Raw genomic sequence first — 21,529 nt, 5'->3', positions numbered from 1 at the left:
GTCCCATTTGTGATTGTGTATTTCAAAATGTGACTTTTTTTTTTTTTCTTGTAATATACTTTCAGAATTTTTGGAATGCTACATTGTATGTCTCAATGTTACTTTATTTCACATAATTATTTCTTGAAATTGAAATCTCCCATGGTGACTTTTTATCCCAAAATGTGTCTTGCGGTGCTTTCTTATACCTTATTTTGCAACTATTTCTCATAATGACTTTGTTTCTCACAATTTCACTCATTTATGTCTTCCATGGTGAATTTAAGTCTCACAATGTGACTTTATTTCTCAATATCGCAAAACATTTTTCCAGAATTGCTTCTATATTTCAGTGTATATACTCTATACACCTTACAATGCTGCTTTATATCTCGCAATATGACTTAATTTCACGTAACTGACTTAATCTCTCACAATTTGCAAATTTATATCCCAAAATGTGACTTTTATTTTTTGTTATAGCAAGTTTGTGACTTTATATCTCCCATGGTGACTTTATACCAAGAAAAGTAACTTTATATTTCACAATTTGACTTAGTTATTTTATAATTGTGACTTTATATTTGGCAAATGTGACTTTATATCTTGCAGTGAATTCTATCATTTAATCATTGTCTCAAAATGGCCTTTTTATTTATTTATTTTATTTATTTATTTATTGAGGTGGAAATGGTAACAATTACATTGCGAAATACGAAAGTTGTAGTTAATTTCTGCATAAACCAACACACTTCAATATCTTAGAATTGTTTAGATGAAAAGTTTAGATGAATTTTACGATATTCTTGAAAGTTTTATAACTTTAAAATATGTTTATTCCATCCATATCTTGCTATAATGTATCATTATTAATCTAACGTATTCATGTTTCTCTCCATCTCAAACTTTGTGATGTACCTCTAAAGTGAGCAGAACTGTAGGGTAGGAAGTTCTAGGAAGTGCTGCTTTCCTGCTGCGAGCAATCTTTGCTTTGCTTCTGTCATGCCGGGAATCCTTTTGGTTCCGCTTCAAAGCGTCTTATTCTGAACAAGAACTCTGATCTGTGAGTGAAGCTCCTGTGTAGCCAGCACAACTCTGGACAGCGCTGCGACCTCATAGTCACTGACCCAAAATCAGAAGTAATACTGGTTTGTTTCCATGTCCTTGATATTGACGAATGTGCTGGTGCTTTTTCACCTTTCATTTTGGTTATTTGTTCTTTTGAAACTTCACTTAAGGCAGGTTTTGAAGAACGACCCTCATTTACCTATTCATCCTCTTTGCTTTCGTTTGTCTTCAGTCCTTTTGGTGTCACTTTTTAAAACCTTTCTCTCGGTGACCTTGGTCTCTCTGTCCCAGCCTCCGGTGGCTTTGCCGAGATATCACAAAATCAATGGCAAACGCAAACTTTCAGACTGCTGATAGGGGAATATTTGCTCGCACCTCCCGTGGCTCGCATGCGTATGCAAGTGGACAATTACTTTAAAAGTGCTTGCTAGCAGGATCGCCTTCCAATGTTGAATCTTTAATCCCAACAAGGGCGAAGGGGGCTTTTAGAGGCCACCTTCTTCAGATATTGCACTCAATTTGGCTTTCAAAGGCAAACTTATAACTGTTAAAATGTATTCATAGATGTTTACACTTTCATTTTGCTTATTATGCCAAAGTGGTTTAAAACAACATAAATGATGAAAGAATAATCATTTTTGTTTCTCCCGCTTCTTTAAATGTCAGTATGGCCTCCCTTGGGTTTGTTTTCAAAGTTCAATCTTTTTGCCTCTAGATTCATCGTGCCTTTGGAATCAGTTCGCCTGCTCGAAAAACAAGTGCATCGCCAAACAGTGGCTCTGTGACGGGGAGGACGACTGTGGTGACGGATTGGATGAAAGCGAGGAAATTTGCGGTAAAACTCTGAAGCACGTATTTGCATTTAGGCCACACAGTGAAAGACTTCCTCTGAGAGGAAGGATATAAATCAACACGAAAGAGGTGGGAAGAAAAATTGGCCTGCGGTTTCATCATAGTCGCGAATTTATGGCCATGCTGTGCTCCTAACAAATGGTCTCTGGAAGAATATATTTTTTTAAAACTCAGGTTTCGCAAAGGTCAAACACAAGCAGATTGTTAAACAAGTTCTCAAGACCGTGCTTAAACTCTTTCAATTACTTTGAGAAAGTTTTTTTTTACACAAATGAATGACAATTGAAATGAATGACACCGTGCAGTATGTTGACTTGAGACTGCGGTGCTTAGTCTCTCTCTTTCTGACTCTTTTTCTTGGCAGGTTCGGCAACATGTATGCCCGGTTTGTTTAGTTGCCCAGGATCGTACGCTTGTGTACCCAGGAACTGGTTATGTGATGGGGAGAGAGATTGTCCCGATGGTAGCGATGAACTGGCAGTAGCTGGCTGTGGTAACTTCAACCATGATATTTCCTTTCACAAAACCAGCAACTTCCTCAAACATTTCCTCTTCTCACCTCAAACCGCAGTGTAGTAACATAATAGCTACTTTTCTCAATAGTACTGAAGCTAGTAAATGAATGCATCAGTCAAAAGTTTGGCTGGATTCATGTTACTCATGTTTGTTTAAATGCTAGAAATTGGTTTTCTTTCTTTCTTTCTTTTTTAATTGTAGGTCATTCATTGTTTTTATTTTTATTTATTTTTTTAGGTCATACATTGTTTTCATTATTTTACTATTTTTCAATCAGTAACTCAATCAATCCAGGCATTTCATTTATTCTATTGTTTTATTTTATTTTATTTTAGGTCATACGTTTTTCATAATTTTACAGTTTTGCTAAAATGAAATGAAAATAAATAAAAACAGCCATTTTAATGGTAGTCATTCACTCACTCACTCACTCACTCACTCGTCTGTCCGTCCATCCATCTATCTGGAACAATGAACACTAATTAACACCACTGTTGGGTAATAAGGTGCCAAATGTATCCAAAAGATGTTCTTTTTATCTGCTGTCCCTGAATTTTCAGACCCACAACCAAAATAATTGGGAATTTGAGAAAAGTCTCAGGTGTCTATTATGTGATGCTCCTTTTATCCTAACACATACCTAACGTCCTGTTTGTTCCTGTTCTTCTCTTTAATAAGCTCCGAACAACACGTGCACCGAGAGCACGTTCCAGTGCCGGAACCAGAACTGCGTCCCGCGGCGTTTCGTGTGCGACCATGACGACGACTGCGGAGATGGTTCTGACGAGTCTCTAGAATGCGGTGAGCAACTCCGGTTTCTCGATTCATTACTTTCTGTTGAAAATGACCGTCCCTTTGTGGCCTGTTTAAAATGGGTTGTAATTGTGTTGGCACAACATTAATTGGACGTTTCAGCGGTTGGAAGCGGTTGCAGCATGCACAACTCACTGTCCCATTCCTCTGATCTAAGAATAAACACACTTGCTCAGAATAATAGATGGAAATATAGGCTACATTTTTTATTTATTTTTTTTGATCTATGAGATCTCTCTGATCTGATCTATGAGATGATGATTCTCACAAACCTGTCTGGACGCATTTTACCACAAAATCGAAAAGAAAAACAATTAGAAACTAAGCATTTTTGCATAAATTAAGTTGCATACAATGAAATAAATAAATTTAATTTATATAAATTTAATTTTGAAAGTGTACTGTAATTGAGTACTGTTTTTTTTTCATTTTAAAATCAGCATAAATTTAAGTGAGTAAAGTGAAGTGAAAATGTGTTTAATTAACATTAAAGAAATGCCAAAATGCAACATTTCTATGGGTTTTTTGTCTTTATGTAAAAAGTATTATTTTTGACAATAATAATTGTGCCTTTTTTCTAAGAATTGCAACTTTGTCCAATTTGTGACTTTATATCTCACAATATGACTTTTTTCGTAATTGACACTTTTTTCTCTAACTGAGGTCATATGTCATCATTGACTTAATTTGTGTATATATATATATATATCTCTCAGTGTGACTATTTTCACAATTGTGATTTTTTTTTCTCATAATTGTGACTTTATATGTCCCATTTGTGACATTATATGAAAAAATTTGGCTTTTTTATGATTAAGTATTTATCGCAATTGTGATTTTTGTTTTTTTATCTCGCAGTGTGATTTTATATCTCACAATGTGACTATTTCTCACAATTTGTCTCTCAAAGGTAACTTTAATTTATCACAATTGCAATTTGTTTTTTGTTTTTTTGACAATATCGTGCAATGCTGTTATGCACAAGTTATTTCTGACAATAATAATTGCACTTTTTTTGTAATTGCAAATTTATATGTCCCAGTTGTGACTTTATATTTCAGAATATGACTTTACGATGTGTTTCTCGTAATTGCGATTTTTTTTTTTAATGCATTGTCTTATATATCTTGTATTATGACTATTTCTCACAATTTGTGACTTTGTCTGCCATTTTGACTTTTTATATCATAAAATGTAATTTTATTTCTCTCAATGTGACTTTTTGCAATTACAGTTATTTTGGAAATATGACTCTATATCTTGCAATGCTGTATGCATAACTTATGACAGAACTTATGCTGGTTTTTTATCACCATTTGCAACTTTGTCTCCCATTGTGACTTTATATCACAAAATGACTTTGTCTTGCAGTATATTTCTCATAATGTGAATTTTTTTTGTGGCATCATATCTCACAATTGCAAATTTATATATTACAGTAACTATATTTCTTGTTTAAACTTTATCTCAATAATAATGGCGACTGAAATATCATGCATACCTATTTGAAACAGTGACAGCTTTAACTTTTTGCCCCGTTGTTTAAGTTATCGTCCTGTCATACGCTTTCTCTCTCTTCTTCTCTCCAGAATATCGTTTATGCAAAGAGGAGGAGTTCCGCTGTGCAGATGGGAGGTGTTTATTGAGAGCCCAATGGGAGTGTGACGGCTTCCCCGACTGTCTGGACCAATCAGACGAGCTGCCACTCAACCCAAAGTGTTCCGCTGCAGGCGAGTCCCGCTCATGTGTCATGCACCCCATTTGACTGACAGGTTCCCAGGTTCCGCTCCAATATGGGATTTGTCAGAACACCTGGTCTTCCCCGTTTCTGTCCTGTACCCCTGCCAGTACCACCTGAGCTGGGCAAAGAGGGGCTGATGAAACTGCTGTGCCTCTGTTCTTCAATTTTTGGTTTCAGGGCAAACCATATGCCATTAATGTTAACAGATGCCATTACTTTTCTCAGCCAAGCTCATTAAAAGCAACAGTTTTATGTTTATATTTCTGAGGGGAAATTCAGTTCAGATGTTTACAGTACAACTTTAAAACACTAATAAGGCTCTTTTGACTTGGACCAGTAAGCAACACTCTAGCAACCAACCAGAACACATAGCAACTGCATAGCAAAGTTCCAAAAACCACCTAGAACACCATAGCAAGCATGCCAAGTGCCCATAACACACTAGCAAGTATGTAAAAGGCACTCAGAAGACCCTAGAAACACATACAAAATGCTAAAACCACAAAGACTGCATACCAGCGTGTAAAGAAGCACTCAGAACACCCTAGCAACCTTAAAGCACCATATATAAAACCACCAAGAACATGATAGTGGCATACTAAAAAAAACATTTAGAACACCAAAGTGCTAAGACGCACTCAGAACACCCTAGCAACCACATAGCAATGTGTTAAAAAACACTCTGATCAACATAGTGACGCAAGGCAATACGCTAAAAAGCATTTAGAACACTATTGCATTTTAATAACAACATGCTAAAAACCACCCAGAACACCCTAGCAACCTCAGCCACATAGCAACATTCTAAAAACAACACAAACAAACCCTAGCAACTGCACAGCAACATTCTAAAAAGCAACCATATCACTTAGTAACCATATAGCATAGTGTTAAAAACTACCAAGAATAGCACATCAACATGCTAACATCCACTCAGAACATAGTAGTGATGGCATAGCAACATGCTAAGCACTTAGAACACCCTAGCATCCAGATGGCATCACAAAGAACACAGAACAGCCTAGCAACTACATAAACACCAAGAACACCCTAGCGACATGCTAAAACTACACAGCCAGACAACCACAATACAACATGCTAAACATCACCCAGACAATACTAGCAGCTACACAGCAACATGATAAAAACCACCCAAAACACTGCAACAACCATATAGTGTAGCAATGTGCTTAAACTACACAGAACAGCCTAGCAACTTCATAACAATGTTAAAACTCCACAAAACACTCTAGCAACCACATAGCAACGTGATTAAACCACAGAGAATAGACTAGCAACTGCATAACAATGTTAAAGCTACACAGAACAGCCTAACAACTGCATAACAATGTTAAAACTCCACAAAAACACTCTAGCAACCACATAGCAATGTGATTAAACCACAGAGAACACCCTAGCAACTGCATAACTAAGTGTTGAAACCATACAGAACACACTGGCAACTGCAAAGCAACGTACTCAAACTACACAAAACACCCTAGCTACCAAATTACAAAGTGTTAAAACCACACGGAACAACCTAGCAACCACATAATGGTGTGCTACATACCACCCAGAAAATACTGGCAACCACATAGCAACATGATAGAAACAACCTAGGACACCCTAGCAACCACATCGGAATGTGGTGAAAACCTTCCAGAATACTCAGCGGCATAGCAATGTATGCATAGCCATATGCTAAAAAGCACTCAGAACACCCTAGCAACCATATAGCAACTGTTGGTAGGGCATAGAAACATGCTAGGGTCTGTCAGGAGCACCCTAGCGACCACTTGAGTTCTGTGTTTCTCATCTGACGGTTTTGTTGATTTCTGTCTCCCCTTTTTTTTCTCGCTGCTCCATGTTTTAGAAAGTTTGTGCAACGGGTCAGTTTTCATGTGCGCAAACGGCCGCTGCGTTCCACTGGGAAGCGTGTGTAATCAGCACGACGACTGCGGGGACCGATCTGACGAGAGGAACTGCCACGTTAACGAGTGTTTGAACCGCAAAGTCAGCGGCTGTACCCAGGACTGTCAAGACCTACCTGTGGGATACAAGGTGTGTACGAATGCACATTTTTCACGTTGTCACATTGTTTCTTTTTACGAATTAAGCGTCTGGTTCAACTCAAGTTCCGTTCCACGCTAAAGACATCCACACATGAACCTACGGCCTACAAACGAAAGAATGTTTTTGTTTTCCCAACAAATCTTCACTAAACCTCATTAGCAGGCTTTAGCTGCTACGACAATATCGGGAAACATAGTGAACAGCAGGGGAATGACATGTAAGGCAGACATGCACACAAACAGAGTGTGTTTTTATTGGGAGAATGGCACACACACACACACACACACACAGAGAGTGGCAGATCGAACAGCTTCATTTGGCAGATGTCTCAGAATACTGGGCCGGTCCTTTGACAGCCACACTGACTTTAAAAACAAGCAGTCAAGGACACGGCGGCTCCAGACTTACTAGAACTTTGTTTCTCTTGCTTGTTTTAGCTTTTGTTACCGCGCAATTAAAATCTAAAGCATAGTTTTAATGAATGACTAAACTAATGGTCTAGAAACGTTGTAAACATTGTTTTATTTCACTGCTCACTTCCTGTCCATTAGTCTCTCATTAGTATTAATGTGAACTGTATATACATTTGCCATGGTCATATTTCACCTAAAAGTCAAATAGAAGATTTGATTAAGAAATTGCTAAATTATTAAAATACAGTTACAAATAAAAATGTTATTTGTAAAAAAAACAAAAAAACATTTTCCACATTTAATGACCATTAAGACTTTTTGCATTGCAATTAATTTTTTTTGTTTGTAATATAATATAATATAATAATGTTTTGCATTATATAACATTTATAGTACATTCCATTTATTTATTTATTTGTACGTTTGTTTGTTTCCTTCCCATAGTGACATTTCAGCCAATATTTGATTAAAATAAAATTTTATTAAGAAATGATCTAAAATTATTTAATTAGTTATAAATATTATTTTATATGAATAAATTAAGACATTTTAAATTATGCATATTTTTAATAACCATTAAGGCTTTTTGCATTGCAGTTTATTTTTCAGTTATTATATTATATTATATTATATTATATTATATTATATTATATTACAAACTAAAATAAATAAATTGCAATGCAAAACGTCTTAATGGTCATAATGTTTTTTTTTTATTATATATTTTTTTTTACAAATAACATTTTTATATTATATTATATGTATTATATTTATAATAAAAATATAATATTTTTATATTATATTATTATTAATAATAATAATAATTATTATTATTATAAAAAAATTTTTTTTTTAATTTGCATTGTATGACATTTAAAATATATAACAACCTTATTTTTTTATATTATTATTATTATTACACTGATTACATGTATTATTATTGTGGTGGATCTCATGAGAAAATGCTTGGGTTATATTTTACCCAAGCATATATTTATAACAAGACTATGTTAAATAATACAACATAACTGAAATATTAATAAATAATTTTAATGAAATATATTGAAAAACATAATAAATGTTATATATAGTTACATATTAATTTATTTTAATTTTGTGGTGAAATAACCCATACATGTTCTTGGCAGATTTCTGCGAGATTCACACACAGATCTTTGTTTTGTACTTTCTTCTCTAGTGTTCGTGCTGGCCGGGGTTTCATCTGAAAAACGACGGCAGGACTTGCATTGACGTGGACGAATGTTCCGAAAACTTTCCCTGCAGTCACCAGTGCATCAACACCTACGGGTCTTTTCACTGCCTGTGTGCTGACGGGTATCAGCGTCCCGCCAGTAACCCGCACAGCTGCAGGTCTCTCTCAGGTACTCTGCTCTGTTCAGTGGCTGAGGTTTGAATGAGCTCCTGTGGACCCTCACAATGACATTGCTATCACACTTGCCCAGAAACACCACACACAGGCGAGAACACTCATACTGAGCCTTGTTGTGACTTATATTTAGAGGAAAGCAACAGGAGGTTGAAGACAATTAGTTCTTCAGCTGGAGATGAGCTTTGATTGGCTAAGAACAGATCCAGGTGTGACATATGGTGTCTGCCTGCAGTTATTTACTGTATAAAAGAAAGACACTTTCATATTCTCTCATTTAGTGTTCACTTGAAACACCACTGACATGCAAAGAAGCTGCTAATAAAATCTGCCGAAGACCACCACTGCATTGTGATTGCCTTTTTAACACGGTACTATGGTAATACCATGTTTTCTGGACATGTACCATATGACTCGTTCTACAAAATAGGTTATATGTGTTAATACAGACGTTTTTATTTTATTTATTTAGTTTTTCCCATTTCAGTTGACTGCATTAAGAAAGACTGTGCCAACCCTGTTACCATTATATATATATATATATATATATATATATATATATATATTTTGTCCATTTTCCATTAATTATCTATTCTATAAATAATAAAATAATATTTAATAATAGTGACATAATTCTTTCACAAAGCAAACTCATCAAAGACATACATAGTCTCCTACATTCTATTGATTTACTTTTGAAAGCATCTTAAAATATCAACCCTGTTACCTTGAAAATGTTTTAAGAACAATCGCTAATTTATTTTTAAGAAATATAATATCATTGAAATGTACACATAATTATATAGTATTTTAAAATATTTTTAATGTTTTAAATATGCTTTGTCTAAAGAAAGCAGTCTAAAGTTTTACTGCTTTATCTTTTTAGTGTCTTAAAATATGAACCCTGTTACCATAATATTGTATAGTGAACAATTGATATGTACATTTAGTCATTTAGCAGACACTTTTATCCAAAGCGACTTACAAATGAGGACAATAAAAGCAGTCGAAACTAACAAAACAGCAACAATATATAAGTGCAAATGACAAGTCTCGGTTAGCCTAACGCAGTACACGTAGCAAGGTGACTATAAAAGATGCATGTTTTGATGTTTGGCTTTTTTTTTTTTCATTATTATTTTTTTTGGACTCAATGCTCATACCATCCAAATTCTTCCATTTGCTTAAATTAAATGGTTTGAATTGATTTGAAAATACCAAAATATTCACTTTCATTAATGGTTGATAGCTGCTGAAGATTTGGACTATCAGATAAATACTCATGGTGGCAAAGGAAGTTCGAATCTGGCTCGCAACAAATTCTGGCCACAATCCTGTCCTCTTTATACTTTTTGTTTGTTTGTTTTTTTTATATTTATCAATAGCATTATATTAGAAATAAGCATGCAAACACGATAATGATAAAAATAAATTTTCATGTACTGAAATAGAAGTAAAATAATTTGAAAACCTAAAAACATTTGCCTCCGAAACAAAGAAACTTTTATTTTATTTTTTTTTATTTTGAATTGAGTAATAAATTACTTAAGGTTGAAATAATTTAATACTTTAAAGTTTTTTTTTAGTAAAAACTGGTGGAAAGAAAAGGGAAAAAGTGGAAATATTTAAAAGTGTTGAATATAGTTTATAGTTATATATAATGTAATATACTTGTATTTCCGTTTTAGTAATTTTAGTACTTTAATCACTTTTTTCTTCCCTGAAGCAACATTTCTCATTTTTGTTTTCGTTTAATTTTAGTTAATAATAATAATAATAATAGTTATTATTATTATTAAAAGTATTATAACAAAAAAAAATCTGCAAAAACCTTTTAGTTTGTGTTAGAAACGATTGGTCTAATAGATCTCGATATTAGAAATATTATTTTTCAGGTGAAGTGAAAAATGAGAATTTATCCACTGTTTAAAAAAAATCCTCTGACTTTCCTTTCCTTTTAAAAGCTCATCTGTCAATCTCACGTTTGCCTGTCTCTCTCTCTCTTTGTCTTTTTCTCTGCAGGGACTCAGTAATGTCATCTCTCTAGACTTTGACTACAGGAAGGAGTTGATCTATTGGATTGACACTAGCAGGCCCAGCGGACGCAGAATAAACAGAATGCGCCTGAATGGAAGTGACCTCAAGGTACATTTGCGAGTGTGTTTGTGTGTGTGTTTACGTTGAATTACTCTTGAAATGTCCAGATTGACATATGCAAATACCCTCTGCCCCTGGGTAAATTTGATTCACGTCACCTCTGTACAGGGGCCATTTTTATTGCGTAATTGATGGATTCCAATGGGGGAAAGCTGACATAGTTACATCACTCCAACAAATAATAAAAGCTTTTTTTCTGAGAATAATTGGTATTTCTGGTATGAAATGAGCTGGGGTTGAAATGATAGACCACGCAGTGTGTGTGTGAGGCTGTCTGTCTTCATACTCCTCTCCATCAATGCCCTTGTGTATATTACTCGGGGCGGAAAACGGGCATAGTGTGCCAGCCTTGCCCTGCTGGGCCGCCAGAGCTCGTTATGTTTAATATCGAGCCATAATGGCTCATTAAACTTGATTGAACTCTGGATCTTGAACTGATTTATGGTAGTGTGCTATAGTACAGAGAAAAGAGAGAGAGGGAGAGGTAGAGCTTCTGTAAAGGCAAGGAAGTAAAAAATGTGGTAAAGGTAAAAATGCTCTTGGTAAATGCTTTGAATGATTGCAAATGAGCCAGATTCGCTAGAGACGTCTAGAGAGATTTGAAGTGTTGTGGTTTTTAGCACTGTTTCACAGGCGTTATGAATATTCAGTATGATGTGCCTGTCACTTCGCATGAAAATACTGTAGTAGCAGTACAAGTTTCGACCATTGGGGGCAATCTGGAAACGCAATTTATTTAAATATTTTTTCCCACAAGATCAGTTTGATCTCAGTGTTGTGAGTATTTTAGGGTCGTTGACAATTTTTTCTACGCAATCACACATCCTTTTTATGTTAATTAAGCATAAATGTATATTATGTAAATTATCGCGAATTGTGCCATGCAACTCATTGTTTGGGCATGTTTGCAGCATTACCTGTTTTGCATTCCTTAGTTTTCAAATTTCCTGGTTTAGATTACATTGTTAAGAGTAAAAGAAGCATAGATATGTAGCGTTATATATATTTTTTACAGTCAAAAATAATGTAAAATACCAGTAAATAAAATGTTTACTAACATAATAAAGAGTATAAACATGTATTGTAATATATTTCACTTTACAACAAAACCTTTACATTGAACTGTATTCAGAACAGGAATGCAAAATATAAGTAGTAAAACAAGCATCAATTATAGTGACATTTATTATTGTAAACAACAAGCCTAAATTAGTTTATTTAAAGCAAAATTTGGAAAATGCACTAAAGAAATAAATGTAGGCTCATGCACCTCCCCTATTCGGCACAAATCAAAATGTGTGCACTTTGTGTATGTTTTGCGTGCAATGAGTTATTTTGACTTAACTGACTTAGTAATTGAATTTGCCACATTTTGTTGCTATTGATTTGCTTGCCCAGTTCATATTTTTTTTACACTTTCACCCCGTGGTGTATCCCCACCCTGTGGTTCTGTACCATTTAACTGAAGATGCTACTTTCCCCGGTGAGCACAGCATCTAGAAAACCTGTGATGTCGAAATTCATCATGGCTAGGCTAGTTTTAATTAGCGCTGATGGTACGGCCCAGTCTGAGGCAAAATGTCTTTAATGTTCATCAGTTTGCAGAATGTTACTCTTACTCTTAAAGCGCTAGGCAGGGGGCACCAGCAACCAAGAGCGAAAATGATTAAAAGCACTGGATTATCCGCCAGCTGGAAAGAGTATTGTTTATGCCAAACAGGCAGTTTCTGTGATCAGAATGAGCAGTGAAATGTTGTAAATGTAAGTGCGTTTTTTAAAACTACTTCTTTTGGGAACTTTTCTTGCCATTTTTGGGGAGTTTGAAGTGCTGTAATGAGCGGTTATGTAACCCGCTGATAATTAGCAATAATAATTTAAAGTCTAGCTCACCGTTCTCTTGGTTTTAGGACCCCAATTCTTCATTTACAGTCGAGAGTTTATAGGTTGCTAATAGAACTACACATCTAGAGATTATCATAGCCTTGAACCTATCACTGCAAAGAAAGAAAGCCTCTTCACACCCAACTTTATCCTATGTTTACTAGTTGTTGAGCGTTGTTGCTGTAGTTTGACTGTAGTTAAATGTTTTTGTTGTAGTTTGAGTTTTTGCAGTGAAAACTTGCTGGAAAAATGCTATGCTAGCTATTTTTGTGGACCTGCAAACCACCAGTTATGTTTACATGAACATATTTCTGTTTGTTTCTGGTTAAAAAATAGCATTTAAATTCCTATAAACAGAATGCGCCTGAATGGAAGTGACCTCAAGGTACATTTGCGAGTGTGTTTGTGTGTGTGTTTACGTTGAATTACTCTTGAAATGTCCAGATTGACATATGCAAATACCCTCTGCCCCTGGGTAAATTTGATTCACGTCACCTCTGTACAGGGGCCATTTTTATTGCGTAATTGATGGATTCCAATGGGGGAAAGCTGACATAGTTACATCACTCCAACAAATAATAAAAGCTTTTTTTCTGAGAATAATTGGTATTTCTGGTATGAAATGAGCTGGGGTTGAAATGATAGACCACGCAGTGTGTGTGTGAGGCTGTCTGTCTTCATACTCCTCTCCATCAATGCCCTTGTGTATATTACTCGGGGCGGAAAACGGGCATAGTGTGCCAGCCTTGCCCTGCTGGGCCGCCAGAGCTCGTTATGTTTAATATCGAGCCATAATGGCTCATTAAACTTGATTGAACTCTGGATCTTGAACTGATTTATGGTAGTGTGCTATAGTACAGAGAAAAGAGAGAGAGGGAGAGGTAGAGCTTCTGTAAAGGCAAGGAAGTAAAAAATGTGGTAAAGGTAAAAATGCTCTTGGTAAATGCTTTGAATGATTGCAAATGAGCCAGATTCGCTAGAGACGTCTAGAGAGATTTGAAGTGTTGTGGTTTTTAGCACTGTTTCACAGGCGTTATGAATATTCAGTATGATGTGCCTGTCACTTCGCATGAAAATACTGTAGTAGCAGTACAAGTTTCGACCATTGGGGGCAATCTGGAAACGCAATTTATTTAAATATTTTTTCCCACAAGATCAGTTTGATCTCAGTGTTGTGAGTATTTTAGGGTCGTTGACAATTTTTTCTACGCAATCACACATCCTTTTTATGTTAATTAAGCATAAATGTATATTATGTAAATTATCGCGAATTGTGCCATGCAACTCATTGTTTGGGCATGTTTGCAGCATTACCTGTTTTGCATTCCTTAGTTTTCAAATTTCCTGGTTTAGATTACATTGTTAAGAGTAAAAGAAGCATAGATATGTAGCGTTATATATATTTTTACAGTCAAAAATAATGTAAAATACCAGTAAATAAAATGTTTACTAACATAATAAAGAGTATAAACATGTATTGTAATATCTTTCACTTTACAACAAAACCTTTACATTGAACTGTATTCAGAACAGGAATGCAAAATATAAGTAGTAAAACAAGCATCAATTATAGTGACATTTATTATTGTAAACAACAAGCCTAAATTAGTTTATTTAAAGCAAAATTTGGAAAATGCACTAAAGAAATAAATGTAGGCTCATGCACCTCCCCTATTCGGCACAAATCAAAATGTGTGCACTTTGTGTATGTTTTGCGTGCAATGAGTTATTTTGACTTAACTGACTTAGTAATTGAATTTGCCACATTTTGTTGCTATTGATTTGCTTGCCCAGTTCATATTTTTTTTACACTTTCACCCCGTGGTGTATCCCCACCCTGTGGTTCTGTACCATTTAACTGAAGATGCTACTTTCCCCGGTGAGCACAGCATCTAGAAAACCTGTGATGTCGAAATTCATCATGGCTAGGCTAGTTTTAATTAGCGCTGATGGTACGGCCCAGTCTGAGGCAAAATGTCTTTAATGTTCATCAGTTTGCAGAATGTTACTCTTACTCTTAAAGCGCTAGGCAGGGGGCACCAGCAACCAAGAGCGAAAATGATTAAAAGCACTGGATTATCCGCCAGCTGGAAAGAGTATTGTTTATGCCAAACAGGCAGTTTCTGTGATCAGAATGAGCAGTGAAATGTTGTAAATGTAAGTGCGTTTTTTAAAACTACTTCTTTTGGGAACTTTTCTTGCCATTTTTGGGGAGTTTGAAGTGCTGTAATGAGCGGTTATGTAACCCGCTGATAATTAGCAATAATAATTTAAAGTCTAGCTCACCGTTCTCTTGGTTTTAGGACCCCAATTCTTCATTTACAGTCGAGAGTTTATAGGTTGCTAATAGAACTACACATCTAGAGATTATCATAGCCTTGAACCTATCACTGCAAAGAAAGAAAGCCTCTTCACACCCAACTTTATCCTATGTTTACTAGTTGTTGAGCGTTGTTGCTGTAGTTTGACTGTAGTTAAATGTTTTTGTTGTAGTTTGAGTTTTTGCAGTGAAAACTTGCTGGAAAAATGCTATGCTAGCTATTTTTGTGGACCTGCAAACCACCAGTTATGTTTACATTAACATATTTCTGTTTGTTTCTGGTTAAAAAATAGCATTTAAATTCCTGTCGTGACAATAACTGTTGGCAGAAACAATAAAGCCTTACTTTTGTATGACTCTACCAGCAAGTGCACAGCTGTATCTCACACTCGCCATTATGAACTTTTCTGCTAGGAAGCATTTGTTCCCTGTGGTACTGGCTGTGGATAAATCCGTGTGAATAACCGGCCAAAAGAGATCGACTGTACTTGACTGCTGTTTTCTCAGGTGGTTCACAGGACGTCGGTCCCCAGTGCTCTCTCTGTGGACTGGATCGGCAAGAACTTGTACTGGTGTGACGGCGAGAGAAAGACCCTCGAGGTGGCGAAAGCTAATGGACTCTACCCGACTGTACTGCTGAGGACTGGCTTGAGAAATCCAACCGCTCTGGCTCTCGACACTCTCATGGGGTAAATGATGCTTATTATTGCCTATTGTTCGCAATCCCAGAACGCATTGCTTTTGAGTAGACTTGTAAGAAGCACTGCACCATTTAAAGCCATTTATTCCCATGGTGCCTTAGATTTGTTTTCTGGATCGACTGTTGCGAGCAGCCCCAAATTGGACGGATTGGCATGGACGGCAGCAAGCCACGTGTCATAATCGATACAGAAATGCATTCTCCCTCAGCCTTGACCATTGACCACATCAACAAAAGGATCTACTGGGCCGACGAGAACCATATCTTATTTTCAAATATGGATGGTACAAAAAGACACAAAGGTAAGTTTCGCCTTGTCTCGAATGTTATCTCGTCATGTTTCGAATTGTCCTCAATAAGACCTCTCAATCCCAATTTCTAGTCCCAATCAAGGACATAGGTGGCGTAACGGGTCTCGCACTGTTTGAGGACTTCATCTACTGGTGCGACCAGAAGTCGAAAACCCTCAGTCGCTCGCACAAGACATCCGGTGGCCAACATACAGAACTTCTCAGCTCCTGGCAAACTATTCGAGACATTAAAGTCTACCATCCGCTCCGACAGCCTGACGGTATTACGGCGAGAAGCTCTTGTCAGCTTGGAGACGTCTTCAGATTACTTTTTGTGCTAGAGTCATGTTGTTTCGGGCTTGTTTTTTATTGTTTGCTGTTTGTCCTCAGTGCCAAAGCATCAGTGTCAGGTGACTAATGGAGGATGCAGTCACCTATGCCTTCTTTCCCCTGGTGGGGGATACAAGTGCGCTTGCCCTACGCACTTCTACCTGGCGAACGACAACAAAACCTGTCTGTCTAACTGCACCGCCAGTCAGGTGTGACTTTATAATTACCTCAGGAGCCAGAATAAGGGTTTCGCTGTAGCTCAACTACTCATGGCATCACTTTCAACTACCAATTATATCCAGTGTGCTACTCGATAAATAGTTGTTCAAGAGGTTGTTTCTCTGTGTGTGTAGTTCCGCTGTGGTACGGATGAGTGTATTCCCTTCTGGTGGAAATGCGACACCGTGGACGACTGCGGAGATGGATCCGACGAGCCGGCAGATTGCCGTAAGTAACCTAACATGGTGGAAGTCAGCCAAACTGGTTAAGCTGGTGAAAAGTACATCATTGTAGTGCCTTGTAGTGTCTATAGGGCTCAAAATCTAGTAAGCTGCCTACCTAGAGAGAAGGGATCATAGGTGAGATGACTTTTACGATATCTTGTTTGGCCAAATTGGAAGGCAGCATTGAATGTATCCATTACAGAATGCAATGTACAAAAATAATTGAATTGAGATTTTTAGAGTTTTAAGGATTTAGAGTTGTTGTGCTATTAGCTTAGCAACATGCTAACATCAAACTCTGTTGGAATCCCTTCTGATTTGTGTCTTTGTTTGCAGTAGACAGAAAGAAAGCTCCCTAGGTTAAGAGATTTGGTCCTGATAATTCACTTCAATATATATTCCACTTGTGCACTTTGAGTTTCTTTAAATGACTCCATGATCAATTACGATTTCTTTAAGCTCAACTGAAAGAAATACATTCTTTAGACACTTGAGCTATTTATTCTATAAGTTGTGCACAGGAAAATCTTTTTGTGACAACTTATTCCTGTAATTTTGCTCGCCGGTTCATGGAGCGATTATTTTTGAATAAAGATTTGTCTGTCATCAAGTTTATATTCAAGTATTTCTTTGAATGGGTCATTTGTAATGTGCTAGCACTTGCTTGATTGAGAGGTGAATTGTCTAATTCACTGCAAAGAGCTGCAGAAATGGATCAGGTTTTGTGAAGTATTTGTCATCTCGACTAGCAGTTTATCGCACATTGAGATGCTATAGAGCCAAAGCTGACAGCGAACAAAAGACATTTGTGTTAAACTCCAGGAAAAAAAGAAAGGCACCTTTCTATAGTATGCTCTTTCTTTCTGTTCAATATGTCTGTCTGACTTTCTGCCTGTGTTTTGTTTTATCTCTGTCTTTCAACTCTTCTGTCTTTATTTTGATTGTTTGCTCATTTAGCTGAACAATTGCTCATTTACTCACTCACTTGTTCTTTGTTATTACTTTGTTCTGTTTGTTTGTTCATTTATTGTCTTGCTATCTTTATTTTTTTCTCTTCATTTTTGTTTATTTGTCCTTGTTTGTTTATTCTGTATGTCTTTCAATCATTTCTCTTTAATTTGTTTATTTACTTGTTCATTCACTCAATCATTCTTCTTTCATTTCTGCATTTTCTTGTACATTGTCTGTTTACCTTTGAATCTTTGTTTGTCCATATTTTTTTCTTCTTTTCTTTCTTTCTTTCTTTCTTTATTATTTGCTCATTTTGTTTGTATTTATTGTCTTGCTATCTTTATTTTTTTCTCTTAATTTTTGTTTATTTGTCCTTGTTTGTTTATTCTGTATGTCTTTCAATCATTTATCTTTCATTTGTTTATTTACTTGTTCATTCACTCAATCATTCTTCTTTCATTTCTGCATTTTCTTGTACATTGTCTGTTTACCTTTGAATCTTTGTTTGTCCATATTTTTTTCTTCTTTTCTTTCTTTCTTTCTTTCTTTCTTTCTTTCTTTATTATTTGCTCATTTTGTTTGTCTTTCTGTCTGTCTTACATTTTCTTTATTTTTTGTATCTTTGTATATCCTTGTATTTCTTTCTTTCTTTCTTATACATTTATCTGTCTTTCTTTCATTTGCTGATTTCCTTGTTCTTAATTCGTTCTTTGTTCTATCCTTTTCCATTAGTTTAATCTGTCTGTCTTTGAACCTTTCTGTCTGTTTTTCATTTATTTTCTTTCTTTCTTTCTTCTTTCCTCTTTTTGTTTGTTCATTCTGTTTTGTCTGTTTCTTTTATTTATTTGTTTTATTTCTTCTGTTGTTTTCATACAGTTGTTCTTTCTTCTGCTTACAGCGGCGTTTAAATGTCAGCCCGGAAGGTTCCAGTGCGGAACGGGTTTGTGTGCCCTCCCTCCCTTCATCTGTGATGGAGAGAATGACTGCGGAGACAACTCGGATGAAGCCAACTGTGGTAATTATAGATTGATAGATGGATAAATGGAGACCAAGCGTAATGCAGTATGATGTATCATACAGTGATATCCTTGTTTGCATTTGTTTTCAGACTCATATATCTGCCTTTCTGGCCAGTTTAAGTGCACTAACCGGCAGAAGTGCATCCCTATAAACCTGCGCTGTAACGGACAAGATGACTGCGGAGATGGTGAAGATGAAACCGATTGCCGTAAGAGACACTAGGACTCATTTTTTCTCTCTCTCAGATTTGACATAGATGACACTGATTCATTTTCATCGTTCCTTAAAGAATTCTGTTGAGCTAGATTTCCCATCAGGAGAGGAAAAGCACCCAAAATGAGAGCAAAAGAGGTCGGAAATAGATTTAAATCTCCTCCTTTATGAATGTGTTTATTGGCTCACAAAGGTCAAACTCAGACAGATTCAACAAAATGTTTGAGAACTTTGAATCGGTTGATGAGAAAAGTGCCAAGCGAGGAGCCTGGTAAACATTCCCGAAAGTTTTGTTTCGTTTTCTCATTCCTCGGCTGCAGAGCGCTTTTGAAGGAATTGCTTGAGGGGAATTTAGGACACCCGACAGCGAGAAGAAAGGAGTGAAATGAGAAAAAAAGAAAGCGAGGTAGACTCGCTAACCAGGAAGCAAAGAAGCCATCTTGTGTCACCTTCAGAAGTCAGGCTGGAGTAATCATTACTTTGTGGCGACGGGGATTTGAATTCTAGTCCAAATGCAAGTCTTATTTTAGGTGGCGGTACAGAAGGAGGAGACTGGCAGAAGCTAATGCTCTCGCTCAGATCTGAATCCTCCATTTGTAGCCACAGCAGGAGCCTAATTTCTCACTCCTCCCCAGAGTCGAGTATCTGGCTGGGTTTTGATAAGATGCCCGGTTCTGGTACGCCCTTATGGGAGAGCGAAGAAAATAAGCTTTCTGTCTTCTCCGAGAGAGAATCAGAAAGAAAGAAAGAAAAATCAAGGAAAATCATTAACAGCGTTGGATGGGACGGAACCCAGAGGGTCCCCAGAACTCTAAGAGGCTTTTGAGGGGGTCTGACGGCTCCAGGGGAGCTGAGCTCAGCCCAGGGCACTGATTAGCCAAACAGAGGGAGGGTTTAACAGGGATAATCGCATATGGAGCATGGCATTAGTGGCCGGCTTTAGACCTCCCCCCCAAAGGAGGAAGAGCGCTGTGGGTCAGGATTGCTGCTTCACCACCGGGAATCTCGGGTCTAGGCTTAGCTTAGCACGCAACGGTCAGACCACCAGGGTACATTCTTGTTTTAATTGTTTTATCATGAATTAATCATGCTTAGAGGAAGCATAAAATGTTTAGAAATGAATCCAGGTGGACCTAAAAAAAAGTTATCCAGGAATTTGTATTAGCCATAACTTAAACTCAAATTCAAAAGTAAAAGAAACTACACAGTATGGTGTATTATGGATAAAGACTACAAAATTATTATTATTATTTGACAATAATATCATATATTCAAAACAGCCCACTCCCTTAAAAAGACACACATTAATTAATCTGTAAATTGTAGGTAAATTGTATATCTGTAATATATTAGACTACAGTATACATTATTTTGTTGCTTACATTAAAATTCAGTTAAATATCCTTTATTATTTTCAGTCAGATATCACAGTATTTTTTGTGTGTGTGTTTATGCTCACCAAGGCTGCATTTAGTGTATTTGATCAAAAATACAGTAAAAACAGCATATATTGTAAAATTAGTGCTGGGCAATGATTATTCGTGATTAATCGCATCCAAAATAAAAGTTTTTGTTTACATAATATATATGCGTGTACTGTGTATATTTATTATGTATATATAAATGTCCAAGCTGTGGGTGTGTGACGAGGACCCCGACTGCGCCGACGGCTCGGACGAGGCCAACTGCGGTGAGTCGCTTGCCATCGCCACGCATTACCTCATGCTCGTCATCACCATAAATATCCTCCTTAAAATTCAGCGTGAGAAATTTCTGTTGGTCTGAGCTCCCAAAACATTCCATTTGCTTTAATTTTGCACCGACTGTTTGCCCAGAGGACTGACGCAGATGAATAAAGATCTTTCATAACCGACGACTTGGAGTTCCTACTGTAATCTTGGGGTTTTGAGGATGTGCTAGCGAGCTAAGAGACGTTTCGCTGAAAACCGCTCACCCGAGCTCTAACGTTTTCTCAGGGCGAGTGTTGTCAGGTTGCATTGTGTTTGCTTTATGAGCAGCTAACCAATTGGTCTTCTCCATTGGGCCCAAAATGGATGATTTAGTGCACTATAATTATGCAGATTCAGTTTTTTCTCTGTTTTAACCATGCACTGTTCCATGTGTCTTGTAAAGCAGCTGCTTTGGCTTGTAGACAACATGCAACTATCGAGGACTATTCCAGAGGAAGTGATTATTGTTTAGAAGTTGCTCATTGTGGCTTCTTACTTATTTAACTATCAACTTTAACATGATGCATGTTGTTAAGCTCATTATGTGATACTTTAAAACGTATAATAATTAATATAATGTAATAATTGTAATTTTGTATTTTTAATAATTTAATAATGAATAAATTATGAATACATGTATTTCAAAATGTGA

General features: G+C 36.4%; 1 protein-coding gene across 1 annotated transcript in view; it reads left to right on the top strand.

Moving 5' to 3' along the window:
- lrp1ba (low density lipoprotein receptor-related protein 1Ba) overlaps positions 1 to 21,529 on the top strand; it is a 286,420-nt gene that overhangs the window by 182,879 nt on the left and 82,012 nt on the right. Inside the window, exons 46-60 of the mRNA XM_016292960.1 lie at positions 1,763 to 1,882; positions 2,264 to 2,392; positions 3,094 to 3,216; positions 4,818 to 4,958; positions 6,843 to 7,030; positions 8,654 to 8,863; positions 10,865 to 10,987; positions 15,708 to 15,889; positions 16,003 to 16,202; positions 16,283 to 16,471; positions 16,581 to 16,729; positions 16,874 to 16,967; positions 18,813 to 18,929; positions 19,023 to 19,142; positions 20,772 to 20,837. Of these exons, the coding sequence (XP_016148446.1) occupies positions 1,763 to 1,882; positions 2,264 to 2,392; positions 3,094 to 3,216; positions 4,818 to 4,958; positions 6,843 to 7,030; positions 8,654 to 8,863; positions 10,865 to 10,987; positions 15,708 to 15,889; positions 16,003 to 16,202; positions 16,283 to 16,471; positions 16,581 to 16,729; positions 16,874 to 16,967; positions 18,813 to 18,929; positions 19,023 to 19,142; positions 20,772 to 20,837 (2,151 nt within the window). The remainder of the gene's footprint in view (positions 1 to 1,762; positions 1,883 to 2,263; positions 2,393 to 3,093; positions 3,217 to 4,817; positions 4,959 to 6,842; positions 7,031 to 8,653; positions 8,864 to 10,864; positions 10,988 to 15,707; positions 15,890 to 16,002; positions 16,203 to 16,282; positions 16,472 to 16,580; positions 16,730 to 16,873; positions 16,968 to 18,812; positions 18,930 to 19,022; positions 19,143 to 20,771; positions 20,838 to 21,529) is intronic.

Source organism: Sinocyclocheilus grahami, unplaced genomic scaffold, assembly GCF_001515645.1.
Source record: "Sinocyclocheilus grahami isolate Dianchi unplaced genomic scaffold, SAMN03320097.WGS_v1.1 scaffold295.1, whole genome shotgun sequence".
NCBI classification, from domain to species: domain Eukaryota; kingdom Metazoa; phylum Chordata; class Actinopteri; order Cypriniformes; family Cyprinidae; genus Sinocyclocheilus; species Sinocyclocheilus grahami.
The sequence above is the reverse complement of the archived record's forward strand: the minus strand, read 5'-3'. Positions and strand labels throughout refer to the sequence as shown.